At 36.5% G+C, this 13,129-nt stretch overlaps 1 protein-coding gene across 2 annotated transcripts in view; it reads left to right on the top strand.

Moving 5' to 3' along the window:
* Positions 1–1,496: 1,496 nt before the first annotated feature.
* LYPLAL1 (lysophospholipase like 1) overlaps positions 1,497–13,129 on the top strand; it is a 34,058-nt gene continuing 22,425 nt past the window's right edge. The window contains exons 1-3 of one of the 2 annotated variants that reach the window (XM_032603966.1): positions 1,497–1,620; positions 2,344–2,389; positions 6,074–6,173. In XM_032603966.1, the coding sequence (XP_032459857.1) occupies positions 1,612–1,620; positions 2,344–2,389; positions 6,074–6,173 (155 nt within the window). In that variant the 5' untranslated portion in view covers positions 1,497–1,611. The remainder of the gene's footprint in view (positions 1,621–2,343; positions 2,390–6,073; positions 6,174–13,129) is intronic. The other variant, XM_032603957.1, reaches the window with a different exon arrangement.

Here is a 13,129-nt window from a genome sequence, read left to right as displayed (position 1 = left end):
CATTTTAACCATTTTTAAGTGTATAGTTTCAGTGGCATTAAGCACATTCACAATGTTGTATAACCATCACCATTTCCAGAAATTTTTCATCATCCCAAACAGAAACTCTGTACCCATTAAACAACAACTTCCCATCATCCCCCCCCAGCCCCCCACCCTGGCTTAAAGTCCTTGGTAACCACTATTCTACTCGACTCTGTCTTTAAGAATCTGTCTATTCTAGAGACCACGTACAGGTGAGATCATAAAATATTTGTCTTTTATGTCCAGTTTATTTTCAAGGTTCATCTGTGTTGTAGCATGTATCAGAATTTCATTCCTTTTTAAGGCTGAATAATATTCCATTGTATGTGTATACCACATTTTCTTTTCCATCCACCCATCCAGGGACACTTCGGTTGTTTCCGCCTTTTAGCTATCGTGAATAATGCCATCAATACTGGTGTGCAAGTATTTGAGGCTGCGCTTCCATTTCTTTGGTATGTATACCTAGAAGGAGCATTGCTAAATCATATGGTAATTCTGTTTAACTTTTTAAGGAACCGCCAAACTTTTCCACAGCTGCTGCACCATTTTACATTCCCCTCAGCAATCTACAAGTGTTCCAACTTCTCCACAAACATTTATTTTGTTTTTCAATAATGGCCACCTTCAGAAATAGAGACACAGAGGTAGAGAACAAACTATGGACACCAAGGGGGGAAAGTGGGGCAGGGGGGATGAATTGGGAGATTGGGATTGACATAAAACCACTAATATGTGTAAAACAGATAACTAATAAGACCCTGTGGTATAAAAAATAAATAAAATTAAATTTTAAAAACAAAATGGCCCCTAGGGCTACCATGGCGCAGTGGTTGAGAGTCCGCCTGCCGATGCAGGGTACACGGGTTTGTGCCCCGGACCGGGAAGGTCCCACATGCCGCAGAGCGGCTAGGCCCATGAGCCAAGGCCGCTGAGCCTGCGCGTCCGGGGCCTGTGCTCCGCAATGGGAGAGGCCACAGCAGTGAGAGGCCCGCAAACCGCAAAAAAAAAAAAAAAGGCCCCCAATAGGTATGAAATGGTACCTCTTTCAATCAGATTATCCTAAGCAAACTATTTTTATAAACTACACGATGAGTTATTATTACATGGCTGTCTTATCCTGTATATAAAATGCTACAAACATCCTGTGTAAGTCTCACAGGAGAAGGTAAAACATGGTTATTATATGTTAAATTTTAAACATCCTAACACCAATATTTCTCCAAATCTAAAGCAATCCTGAGTTTTCGAACTGCAGTTGAAAATCCTACGGCAAAGAAGTATATCCGTGCCTTACCGAAGGGGTCACCTGTATGATACCAGTCTTGGCAAAACAAAAGGCTCAGTACAGCCTAAACTGCCTCAGACTTGACCCGGAGGCAGGACTGCGCAGCCCGACTGCGCATGCGCGCCTTGAGGCGCGCTCACTGCCAGCCTACGTGCGCGGGCCCGCGGAACAGCGTAAGGGCGGGGCTCGTGAATCTCTAGTCGTGGCGGCAGTCATGGCGGCTGCGTCGGGTTCAGTTCGCTTACAGCGCTGCATGGTGTCGCCGGCGGGGAGGCACAGCGCCTCTCTGATCTTCCTGCATGGCTCAGGTGGACTACAGTTTTCCGTCCCGGTTACTGCAGCATGGGAAACGCCCTCCCCCACTCGGTTCCCCCAGTGTTGCCCTAGTGGGGGAAGCGCTGGCCCTAGTAGGGCGCGGTGGACACGGAGAGGGTGACTCTCCCCGCGGTAGCCCCGCGGCTGTGGACACACGGGTCTGGTAACGTGTCCCCGGCCGTCCTTACCCCCCACCCCACCCTTGTCTTCCTTTTGCCTGTCTTGCAGTCACTGGCCCGCTGTTCTGGCCTTTGTGTCCCGTCATTCGGCCAGAGGCCCTCTGTTTACATTCTCTCCATTGCAACCATTGCCACACATTCCCCCACCCCATGTCTCTCCCCCAAATTTAAACAGAGCAAGTTAGAAAGGTAAGTCTTTTGCTAGAGACAAATAACATTATCTAGTACTTTTCAGAGTCAGCTACTAGTGATTGGAATTTTCAACCGCAGTGGATTATTTATCTCCTTTCTGTGAGGGACCATGCCAGGGCTCGAATGCCTTTCCCACTTCACTCTTTCCTGCTCCCCCTTCCTTGTCCTTTCCCACTCCCCCTTGTCTTTCAGACCCCAAGATAAAGCACAGAGTCAACTCTGAGTCCCAGGGGCAGGTATTCTCCTTCCACCGCCTGCCTTTAGTGATGTGTTTAATTCTGCACGGTGTTTCTTACACTTACCTGTAAGTTACTTCTGTCTTCCCCACTTCACTTCTTCCTCAAGACTAAGGACGCTTGTTTGAATCTTTGCATCCCTAGTGCGGCCCAGGGTAAGTTTTTGGGAAGTGTTTTTTAAAGAAATGAAATGCAGCTTGTGTCCTCAGGGGGCCTACCTAAATTTAAAAACAATTCATTTAGTTTGACTCAGCAGTGGAGATCACAAGATGGTGCATGATTTACTGCCAAGTGAATTGTAAGGAAAAAAACTTTGGATAGGCATTATTAAGGCTTTTGGAAAATGAAGAGCTTGTTAGGTTTGCCAGAGGAAGTGGTCTTTAAACTGGGACTTATGTAGGCTTAAAGAGGACAGTCATTGGATAGTGGAGAGGATTGTAAAGGTACAGGGTGGAAACCTGGAAATGGGCAGTTGTAGGAAATATTCTCATTTTAAAAATGAGTCTGGGTAGATTGAATAGTTTGTCCATGGTCACTTGGCTATTACTGTGAGTGGTGGTGGAATTGGGGTTTGAACCCAGATCTCTGACTCCAGAATCAGTGCTCTGGAGAGGTAAGTTGAAAAAACTGAACTAGGATGTATCATTTTGGAAATAGGGAAGAAAAAGACCAAAGGTGTTTGAAGGGAAAGACTTGACTAATGAAATATACTTAGAAGATGAGGGGTCTAAGATGACAGCAATACTTATAACTCGGAGACTAATACTAATATTATTTGGGGCTCCAAGGGTGTTTATAAGCACCCAGAAATTCCCCAATACCATAGTCCTTTTCATAAGTAAATAATTTCATAAAAAGTCTGAGACTTCTTTTTTCCCTGGACAGTTTTGCTTAAAGTTACTATCCTCACTCTTTTCAGTTTCAAATTACTGACATTTTAAAATTTGTAACCATATGTCTCTGAAAGCCAAAGTTGTACGTATATATTTTTTCCCTCTGTGCTTTGAACGAAGAGTTTATCCAAAGAATCCTGCCAGTTATGCAAGTATAACGCAGTTCCTGTGTATTTTGAGCTCCAACTTATTGGGAATATGATTTTACATTAGACAATAATATATGTGGTTATGTTATAGGATATGTTTGGCTTCTGGTTAATACAAATGTGGGCAAACCGATTTTAACAGTTTTACCATACTCTTGGAATAAGGTGCTGGCTTTTTAAAGAGCGGACTTTATGAATGGATGGATGCATGTTGTTTTGTAGCATTTAGTTTTGCTTTTCAAGGTTGAAAAAGTGTTTAGAGGCAGATTTTGTTTTTTTAAAAAATCTTGAAAACTTGAGGTTCTCTTCTAGGCTGTGGCAGCCATAGAACATCATATAGGAATAGAGGTTATATCTAGCCAACTTAGTTTGAGTGTTTCCAACTACTAAAATACCAAAAAAGTACCTTCTTCTTTCAGGATGATGAAAACAAATGATAGCTTAATTAGCTTTGCTCAGCTTCTCAGATTAGATAAGTTCACTATTATACGCTCCATTAGGACACTGTGGTTCTTCTTTCAGTGGCATTCACCGTATTTGTAATTACCTAATTTAATGTGTGTATTCCACACTGAGCTCTAAGGTTCACACAGGCCCAAATCATGCATGACTTGCTTTCTCCCCGTAGAGTAAGTCTCAGCAAATTGACTGAGTTGGCTCTTACTAAATTCGCCAGTAACCTCTGTGTTGCTAAATGTAATGGACATTTTTCAGTCGTCATTTTATTTGAACTGTCAGCAGCATTCACCTTTCTTCTTGAAACACTCTCCTGGTTCTTTATATCTGTATATGTATTTTGCACGCTCATTCTCCTCTCCCTGGCCATTAATGTTGGGCTTCCTCAAAATTCGGTCCTAGGTTCTCTTTTCTTCTCCCTCTACATTTTTCTCCTCAGGCTAAATTCCGTACAAGCCCACAGATTCTATTTTTATCTCCGTTCATGTGACACAAATATGTGTCTCCATTTTAGATCTCCTTTGAGCTCTAACCTGGTTATCCAACTGCCTAATAGTCATTCATGCATTAATCGATTCATTCAAGAAATATCTATTACATGGCCACTGTGCAAAGCACTGTTCTACGCTCTCAGCTCTTAAGAACCTGGATTTTGTCCTCCACCTGGTTGTAGTTTGCTCAACCCTTCATGTAGGACCTAGAATGCATAACAAAGGGGTACCTCACACTCAGTGTGTATAGACCTGCTGCCTCGTGTGTTTCCTGTCTTGGTGTATATAGCTCTGGCCAAAAACCTTGCCATCACCCTAGAAACCCTTCATAATTGACCCCTCATAACTAATCTGTTGCCAGTTTCTTTTAATTTTATCTCCTAAATATCTCTAGTATCTATTTCTGTATACTCCACTGCTATCACTGTAGTCTAAGCATCTGTCATCTGAACAGTAGCCTCCTAACTATCCTTCCACATCTATCTTTGTCCTCCTTCAGGTCTGTCTTCACATAGCTTCCAGAGTAATCCTTAGAAGCATGCCCCCTTTCTGCCCCCAAAAAACCTTCATGGCTTCTCCATGCTCTCAGGCTTTGTCAGGATGTTAGGATCCATCCTGCATTCACTGCTTTTCCTCTCATTTTCTGCTTTTCATTTCTTCAATGCCATACTGTTTCCTGCACAGCATTTCAGCATTTGCCATATCCTGTCTGAGATGCTTTTCCCTGTGCACTTCAGTTTTTACCATCCTGTAGATCGCAGTTCAAACCATTCAACGACTATCTGCTGGATGCCTAGTTTGTGTCAGCACTGTCCTAGGCATCAGATGAACAAGTAACTCACTGGCTGAAACACAAAATGAACCTTGCCTTGTGGAGTTTATATTCTAGTGAAGTTATCCCTGAATCCTTAACTGGGTCAATTCTGAATCTAATAAACCCTTGAGGTACGAAGTGTCTTACCTTTGCAGTGGTTACATTTGTCTTTCACATTCATTTATATGATTATTTGACTAATGTCTGTTTCTCACAATAAACTACACACTCCATGAGTATAGGAATTCTTTCTCCCCATCACCTTCCCATCACCGCCTCTCTAGCAGTAAGCACAGTGTCTGACACATTAGTAGGTATTCAATAGATACTTTTTTAATTGCTGCCTTAATGAATTGATTGATTAAAAACTAGAGTTGTTAACTTGAAAATTTTCTCTTTAGGACCACATAAAGTGAACCTATAATTCCTTCCATTTTTTTATGGAAATACACATATTAATTCTTGCACGAGGCTTGGTTGTTTTTCAGCCATGGGATGTACAGTCATTATTTTAGATTAAACATTGCCAAAATTAAATTCTCATTTCTTCAGGTAAAAAATGAAAGTATGCTTAATACCCCTTTTGAAGAAATTTGGTTTTTTAACCAAGAAAATTGTTTTAGTTTGTTACAATTACAAAATTTTATAAGCACTTTAGGAATTTACTATTTTTAAGAGTAAAAAAAATAAATGACAGTGTTTAAAATCAGATATGGAAAGGATTTCTTTTTTAGAAAAATCAATTGATTTATTTGTTCCTATTGTATCCTTTAAACAAATGAGGAAACTTAAAACTCAAAGTTAGACAGGTCTTTAAAGTGAAGTCAGGAGTAAAATGATCAAAATTATTTCTAACTATTGATGGCTGATCAGTTATTTCCTATTAATAAATCGGTTTCTATACAGTTATTTTTATTGATGAAGATTTTTTTATTCTGTGTTCCAGCCTCTGTGTGACATGAAAGTTATAGACTGCTTTTAAATACACTGTATTGTCAAACTGTTTTAACTTAATCTAGATTTTGTGATTCATCAGGTGATTCTGGACAAGGATTGAGAACGTGGATCGAGCAAGTTTTAAATCAAGATTTCACATTCCAACATGTAAAAGTTATTTATCCAACAGCTCCTCCCAGGTATGCAGTAATTTAATTCGTTACTCAGTATAACTCTGTGGCATAAAATATATATAAATGTACCAGCTAGATGGTTTTATAGCTTAATTCTGTATTTAAAATCTTTTAAATTGGGGTTCTTTTTTCCAGAACTTTTTTTTTGTTTTAGCAATTACTCTGTTAGACCAAGTTTTGCTAGGTAATTTATTCTTTGAAAAGCATTCCCTGAAGCTCTTAACTTAAACTTTGTCCCAGGCATGGTTTACAGGACTCTGCTTTCTGTGGCCCTGCAGATTGCTCATCTTTCAAACTCTTCCCCTTCATTCACCCCCTAAAGAAACTAATAACTCAAACAAGGATAATCTTTCTCATAATTCAGTTAAACCAGAGTTCATAATCTCTGGAAAAAGGCTTTTGTGGCATTCTTTCTACACATAGAAGGTTTTAGAAATAATTTTAAGCTTTTTGAATCAGTAAACCAGAATAGGAACATGGAATCAACTACTTAATCCATATTTATACAACCTGTAGACGTGTTTAACAAAATGCACAATCATAAGACTGGTATAGTTTTGAAGTCAAACTGCTTTTCTATGATTATTAAATTAACATCCACATGGTCTTTTAAACTGGGATTTACAAGTTTTTTTGTGTGTGTAAGTGAAATATTGTGCCGAACTATGCAACCCAATCTGACTTCCCATAATCTGTTCATGATTTGGTCTTATTAGCACACTGTGTGCTTTTGCAAATGCTTTGATTTATTTTTCTGAAACTTAGTATTAAGGAGAAGTATTGATGGAAGCAGAACTTCAAGGACCTTTCCATATCTACTGTTAAAAATTTACTTACTTGAGTTGATAGAATTGAAAAAGGTAGAACAATAAAATGGTAATTTTGTTCTAAGATTTAAGATTCAAAGAAAAGTTATTATTTTAATATAATTTTGGAGCAGTTTAGTATTTTGGTAGTGAAGATAAAAGACCTAATGGCCAGTGGGTAATTTTTGTGCTGTAAATTGAAGGTCTTTGAAAATGTCCAAAGAGCTTATTATTTACTATTGGCTTTTAGGGTGAGTGAAGTTAAGAGGGAGGAAGACAGTGGTATTTCCCATGGGAATGGGAAAGATAAGTTCAGTTTTGGCTAAATATAAATGTAATTGGCTGATAAAATTGAATGGAAGATCATTGGAAGCATGATTCTAGGAATTACTATTTTCGCTTATGAATATCATGTCATCACCAATTATGATATGAATTCTAGACCAGTGTACCTTATACTTAGGCCATAGATGTTTCTGAGAGTCCAGAAATCTCCATGTGCTCTAAAGCATTATTTGTAGGTGCTGTTGTGATTTAATAAAATATAAAAGCATTGAAATTTTTTACTGAATTCATAGTAACTTTTTATTATATGTTTTCATAGTCAATAGCTATTTGGACAGATCAACAGACATTTTAGACCATGCTATCAATGGAATATACTATAAGCTACATATATACATTTAAAATTTTTGGCACCAAATTAAAAAAAAGGAAGGAGAAACAGCTAAAATTAATAGCTTATTTTATTTAACTCTTATATCCAAAATATTATCATTTCAACATGTAATCAATATGAAATTATTAAAATGATATTTTACATTCTTTTGTTCATTTTCGTGTCGTAGACCATTTTAGTTTTTATCCTCAGTTTATCACTATGCATACCTATTTATCTTATTTCTTATTTTCCTTCAGGAAAAATTCCTAGAAAGTGCTCAGAGGTCTTAAAGTCAATTTCTTCTTGTTTAGAGGATTAGCTTTTCCAAATTGTTTTCCAAAAATGGAACAATTTGCATTATTTAACTTAGCCTGTTATTAATGTAATGTGGTTAGGTTAAAAAAATAGTAGATTGGGAATTCCCTGGCTTTCCAGTGGTTAGGAATCGGTGCTGTCACTGCCAGGGCTCCAGGTTCGATCCCTGGTTGGGGAACTAAGATCCCACAAGCCACGTGGCACGGCCAAAAAAAAAAAACAAAAGTAGATAGATAGGTAGTTAAATAGGTATAGATGTGTGGTTTTTTTTTTCTTGTACACTCAAATTTTTTTAAATATTTTTTCTTGATCACAAAATTAATTGTTGCCTTTACAATGATACCTACTTTATAATTTAACAGCCTCTCAAAGAAGACTGAAAAGAAAAATATAGAGTTGTATCAAAATAAGAGCAGACTACTAATTTGTTGATCAATTTTAAGCTTAGTTAATGGGTATGTGCTTTGGAAATATATTTGAAGTCACTTTTATGTTATAGTTAGACAGTTTTAATGCCATTTATATTTCAATATATCATTAATAAGAGTAAAGCATATGTAATACATGTCTAAAGTGACAAATATAGTAATAAATCAAAAATAAATCCACTTGTTATTCCTTGTAATTAGTTGAATGAAAACTCTGGTATGTACTATACAACGTGGAATCTTTGAGAAACCAGTACTTCAGTTAAAGAGGAAAAGTGAAGACTTTTAGAAATAGGTCATCTAATTCTTAATTAAAATAAAATTATAAGGGCTATTAATGAAGAATTTGTCAGTTCTGTGTCTTAATTTTCACGTCGGAAATTAACAGATTTGACTAGATCTCTAAAATCACTTACAATGATTAACTTTTTGGATTTGGGGACCCTTCAGATTTTATCTAGTAAAGATAGAGTAAGAACCAGTAGTGTGGGACTTCCCTGGTTGCATACTGGTTAAGAGTCCACCTGCCAATGCAGGGGACACAGGTTCAAGCCCTGGTCCGGGAAGATCCCACATCCCGCAGAGCAACTAAGCCTGTGCACTACAACCACTGAGCCTGCGCTCTAGAGCCTGTGAGCCACAGCTGCTGAGCCCACATGCCACAACTACTGAAGCCCACATGCCTGGAGCCCATGCTCCACAGTGAAGCCACTGCAATGAGAAGCCCACGCACTGCAACGAAGAGTAGCTCCCGCTCGCCACAACTAGAGAAAGCCTGTGTGCAGCAACAAAGACCCAATGCAGCCAACAATAGAAATAAAAAATTTTTTAATTTCTAAATAAATAAATAAAATAAAAAGCAAACTGGGTTTATATGAAGTTCAAAACCAAGCTAAACAAAAATCATTTTAAAAAAAAGAACCAGTAGTGTAATACTCATCGTCTTTTTTGCTGTACTTGTTAGGCCAATAGGTCAGGGAAATACCCAAGATGATAATATTATTCAGTAGGAGATTGAAGATACATGGAAGTATTGTGGTACAGTATTTAAGAATGCAGTTTTTGGATTAGGCAGACCTGTGATTGAATCCTGATTTCTCTACTTAATGCTATAAGATTTTGAGCAAAGGTATATTGCCTCCCTAATGGTGTCCCAATTTCTTGAGCACTGAAGTAGAGATAATTGTATCTACCTCAGAGTTGTGAGAATTGAACATATAATGTACATAAATTCTTCAGCACGAAGTCTGACATAAAATAAGCACTCAATAAATGTTAGTTACTTAGAGTAGTCTATGATATCCTTGTGGGCAAGATATAGAAATATCCAAAGAATTACTGATAATCCTTGAGGAAATTTTCCAGATCTGTGTTTCTGGGTTGTATTCTTAAGCCTTATTTGGGTTTGCAGTTTTATTTTAATTTAGGTGAGGAGACAGTGCTCAAATTTCCAGATGATATCCTCAAAAGAAATGCCCAGTCATGTTGTTTGCCCATGTTTTTATTTGGTTGTCTATCCTTTACTTACTGATTTGTTAAAGCTCTGTATACTTTTAGATACAGCTTGTTGTTGTTGTTAGATGTGTGCGTTCAAATATCTTGTCCCTGTCTGGTTTGCATTGTCACTCTTAATGAAATCCTGTGACCAGAAGTCCTAATACGTTTCTTGAAAAGTAAAATTTACAGTGAAATGCAAACATCTTAAGCATACAGGTCAATCAGTTTTTATGAATATATGCACTAGTTTGCTTCAAATATAGAGAATGTTCCCACCACCCCAGAAAGTTTTTTTGTGCCTCCTTCCAATCAATTCCTACCACACATAGATTACCATTGTTCTGATTTCTATCACTGTAGTATAGTTTCGCCTGTTCTTGAATTTCAACTAAATGGGATAATTTAACCTTCTGTGTCTGGCTTCTTTCACTCAACATAGTGTTTGTGTGCTTATCAGTAGTTCATTTAAAAATTTTTGAGTAGATATTATATGTGAATGTACCACACATTTATTTATCCATTCTACTGTTGATAGACATTTGGATTATTTCCAGTTTTTGAAAACAATGTATGTCACTGCTATAAGTACTTTTGTGTTTTTGTGAACATATTTTAATGGATTCTTACCTGAACTCTGTTCTGTTTCATTGGTCTATTTTTTTTAATTTTATGCCAATATAAAACTGTTCTGATTAATATAGCTTTATAGGGAACTTTGAAATCAAATTGTATAAGTTCTCTTTAACACTTTTTCATCCTAGGTTCTTTGCATTTGTATGTAAATTTTAGAATCCACTTACCAATTTTACAAAACACCTGTTTGGATTTTGATTAGAATTGCATGTAATCCATAGCAGGTTTATTTACAGAAAATTGATGTCTTCCAGTCCATGCACATGGTGTGTCACCGTTTATTTAGATCTCTATTCATTTCTGTCTGCAGTGGTTTAGAGTTTTCAGTATAGAGGTCTTTTGCCAAATTTATTCACAAATATTTTATGTTTTTTTGTTATTGTAAATGGAATTTTTTTAAATTTAAATCTCTAATTTGATTGTTACAAGTACATAGAAACATTTTATATTTGTATCTTGTTCTTATATCTTGCTATCTTCCTAAATTCACTTATTTCTAGTAGTTATTTAGTAGATTCCTTATGATTTTTGTATAAACAATCATATCATCTATGAATAAAGGCAGTGTGACTTTCTCCTTCCCAGTCTTCCTTTTATTTTATTTTATTGTCTTGCCTTATTGTGCTTGTTTGAACTTCTGATAAAGTGTTTAATAGAATCAGGGAATGCCTTCCTGTGTAATCTTAGAGGGGAAGTGTCCAGTATTTCACCATTAAGTATGATGTTAGTTAATAGGTTTTTTCTTTGCACCTTTTATTAAGGAAATTTATTTCTTTGCCTAATTAGCTGAGAGTTTTCTTTATGAACTAGTTAGATGCTTTTTCTGTATTGTTTTGAGATAATCTTGATTTTTATTTCATTATTTCATTATTTCATTTTGTCAGCATGGTGAGTTACATTGGTGGACTTTCAAATGTTAAACCAACTATTCATTCCTATTATGAACCCTGCTTGGTCATAATGTATTATCCTTTTTATATATAGCTGAATTTGATTTGCTGTTATTTTGTTGAGAAATTTTGTGTCTGTGTTCATGAGGAATATTGATCTGTAGTTTTCTTTAATGTCTTCATAAAGTTTTGTTATCTAGGTCATACTGTCTCTTAAAATGTGTTAGGAAATGTTACCTTCTCTGTTTTCTGAGTTTGTGCTATTTCTTCCTTCAGTGTTTGATAAAATTCACTAGTGGAATTATCTGGACCTGAAGTTTTCTTCTGTGAAGATTTTGATAATTTCTTTCATATAATGAGAATATTAAGATTTTCTGTTTCTTTTTCTGTCAGTTTTGATCATTTGTGTTTCTCATGGAATTTTTATCTAATATACAAAATTTATTGGCATAAAGTTGGTTGTGATATTTCCTTTTAATGCCTTTAGGATTTGTGTTGATATCTTTTATTCCATTGCTGATATTAATAATTTGTATATTTTTCTCTTTTTTCTTTATCTTGCCAAGGGGTTATTAATTTTATTAATCTTTTCATTGAACCAGCTTTGGCTTTGTTATTTTGCTCTCTTATTTGTTTTCTATGTCATTTATATTTGCTCTTATATTTATTAGTTCCTCCTATTTATTACCTTAAAGCTCTAAATTTCTCACTAATTACTGCCTTAGCTAATTCCCACTAGTTTTCTCTTTTGTATTTTTAGTATTATTTATATGGAAATATTTTCTAATCTCTCTTATATTCCCATTATTATTCCTGTGTAACAAACCACCCCAAACAACTTTTATTATGGTGAAACATCTATGGGTTAGAAATTCAGAAAGGGCACGGCACTAATGTCTTGATTCTGTTCTATGATAATTGGGGCCTCTGCTGGGAAAACTTGAAGGCTGGGGATGACTGGGCAACTGCTAGGGACTGGAATCATCTGAAGGTTCACTCATATCTGGCACTTAATACTAGATATTAGCTGGGACCTTCCTTTGGTCTTGTTACTGTGACACCTGCATGAGTTCTCATTATCTGGTGTCTTGGGCTTCCTGGCAGAGTGGAGGCTGAGTTCCAAGAACAAATGCCCTAAGGAGAACCAGAAAGGAGCTGTATTGCCTTTTAAGACATAGTCTTAGAAGTTACATAGTGCTGTTTCCTCAAGAAGAGCATGTGGGATGAAAGATATTGTTCTGGCCAGATATGGAAAACAGAGTTCTGCAAGCTTCTTTAACCCGTAAGTTATTTAGAAATATGTTGTTAATTTCCAAATATTTAGGGCTATTCTCAATCTCTTATTGCTGTTGACTTCCGATTTCATTCTACTGCTGCCAATATTCTGTACAGTTTCAGTCTTTTGATACTCTTTGGCACTTGTATTATGGTCTTGCATAAGGTCTTCTTGGTGACTGTTATTCTGTGCCTTTGTGTATAGGGTTCTATAAATGTCAGTGGCTTAAGGTGGCTATAGTATTACTCAAATTTTATAGTTTCTTAGTGATTCTAAGTCATTCTGTTAGTAACGAATGGGTATTAACACCTCCAACTATGATTGTAGGTTGGTCTATTTCTCCCTTTAGTCCTGTCAGTTTTCTCTTCATGGTTTTTAAGCTATATTATGTACATTCCCAGGTAGGATTATTGTCTTCCTCATTAATAGCTACTTGTATATTTTAATGTTTGTTTT

Source organism: Phocoena sinus, chromosome 1 (genome assembly GCF_008692025.1).
Source record: "Phocoena sinus isolate mPhoSin1 chromosome 1, mPhoSin1.pri, whole genome shotgun sequence".
Classification (NCBI taxonomy): Eukaryota; Metazoa; Chordata; class Mammalia; order Artiodactyla; family Phocoenidae; genus Phocoena; species Phocoena sinus.
Note: the sequence above shows the minus strand (reverse complement) of the source record. Positions and strands in the feature narration are given on the sequence as shown.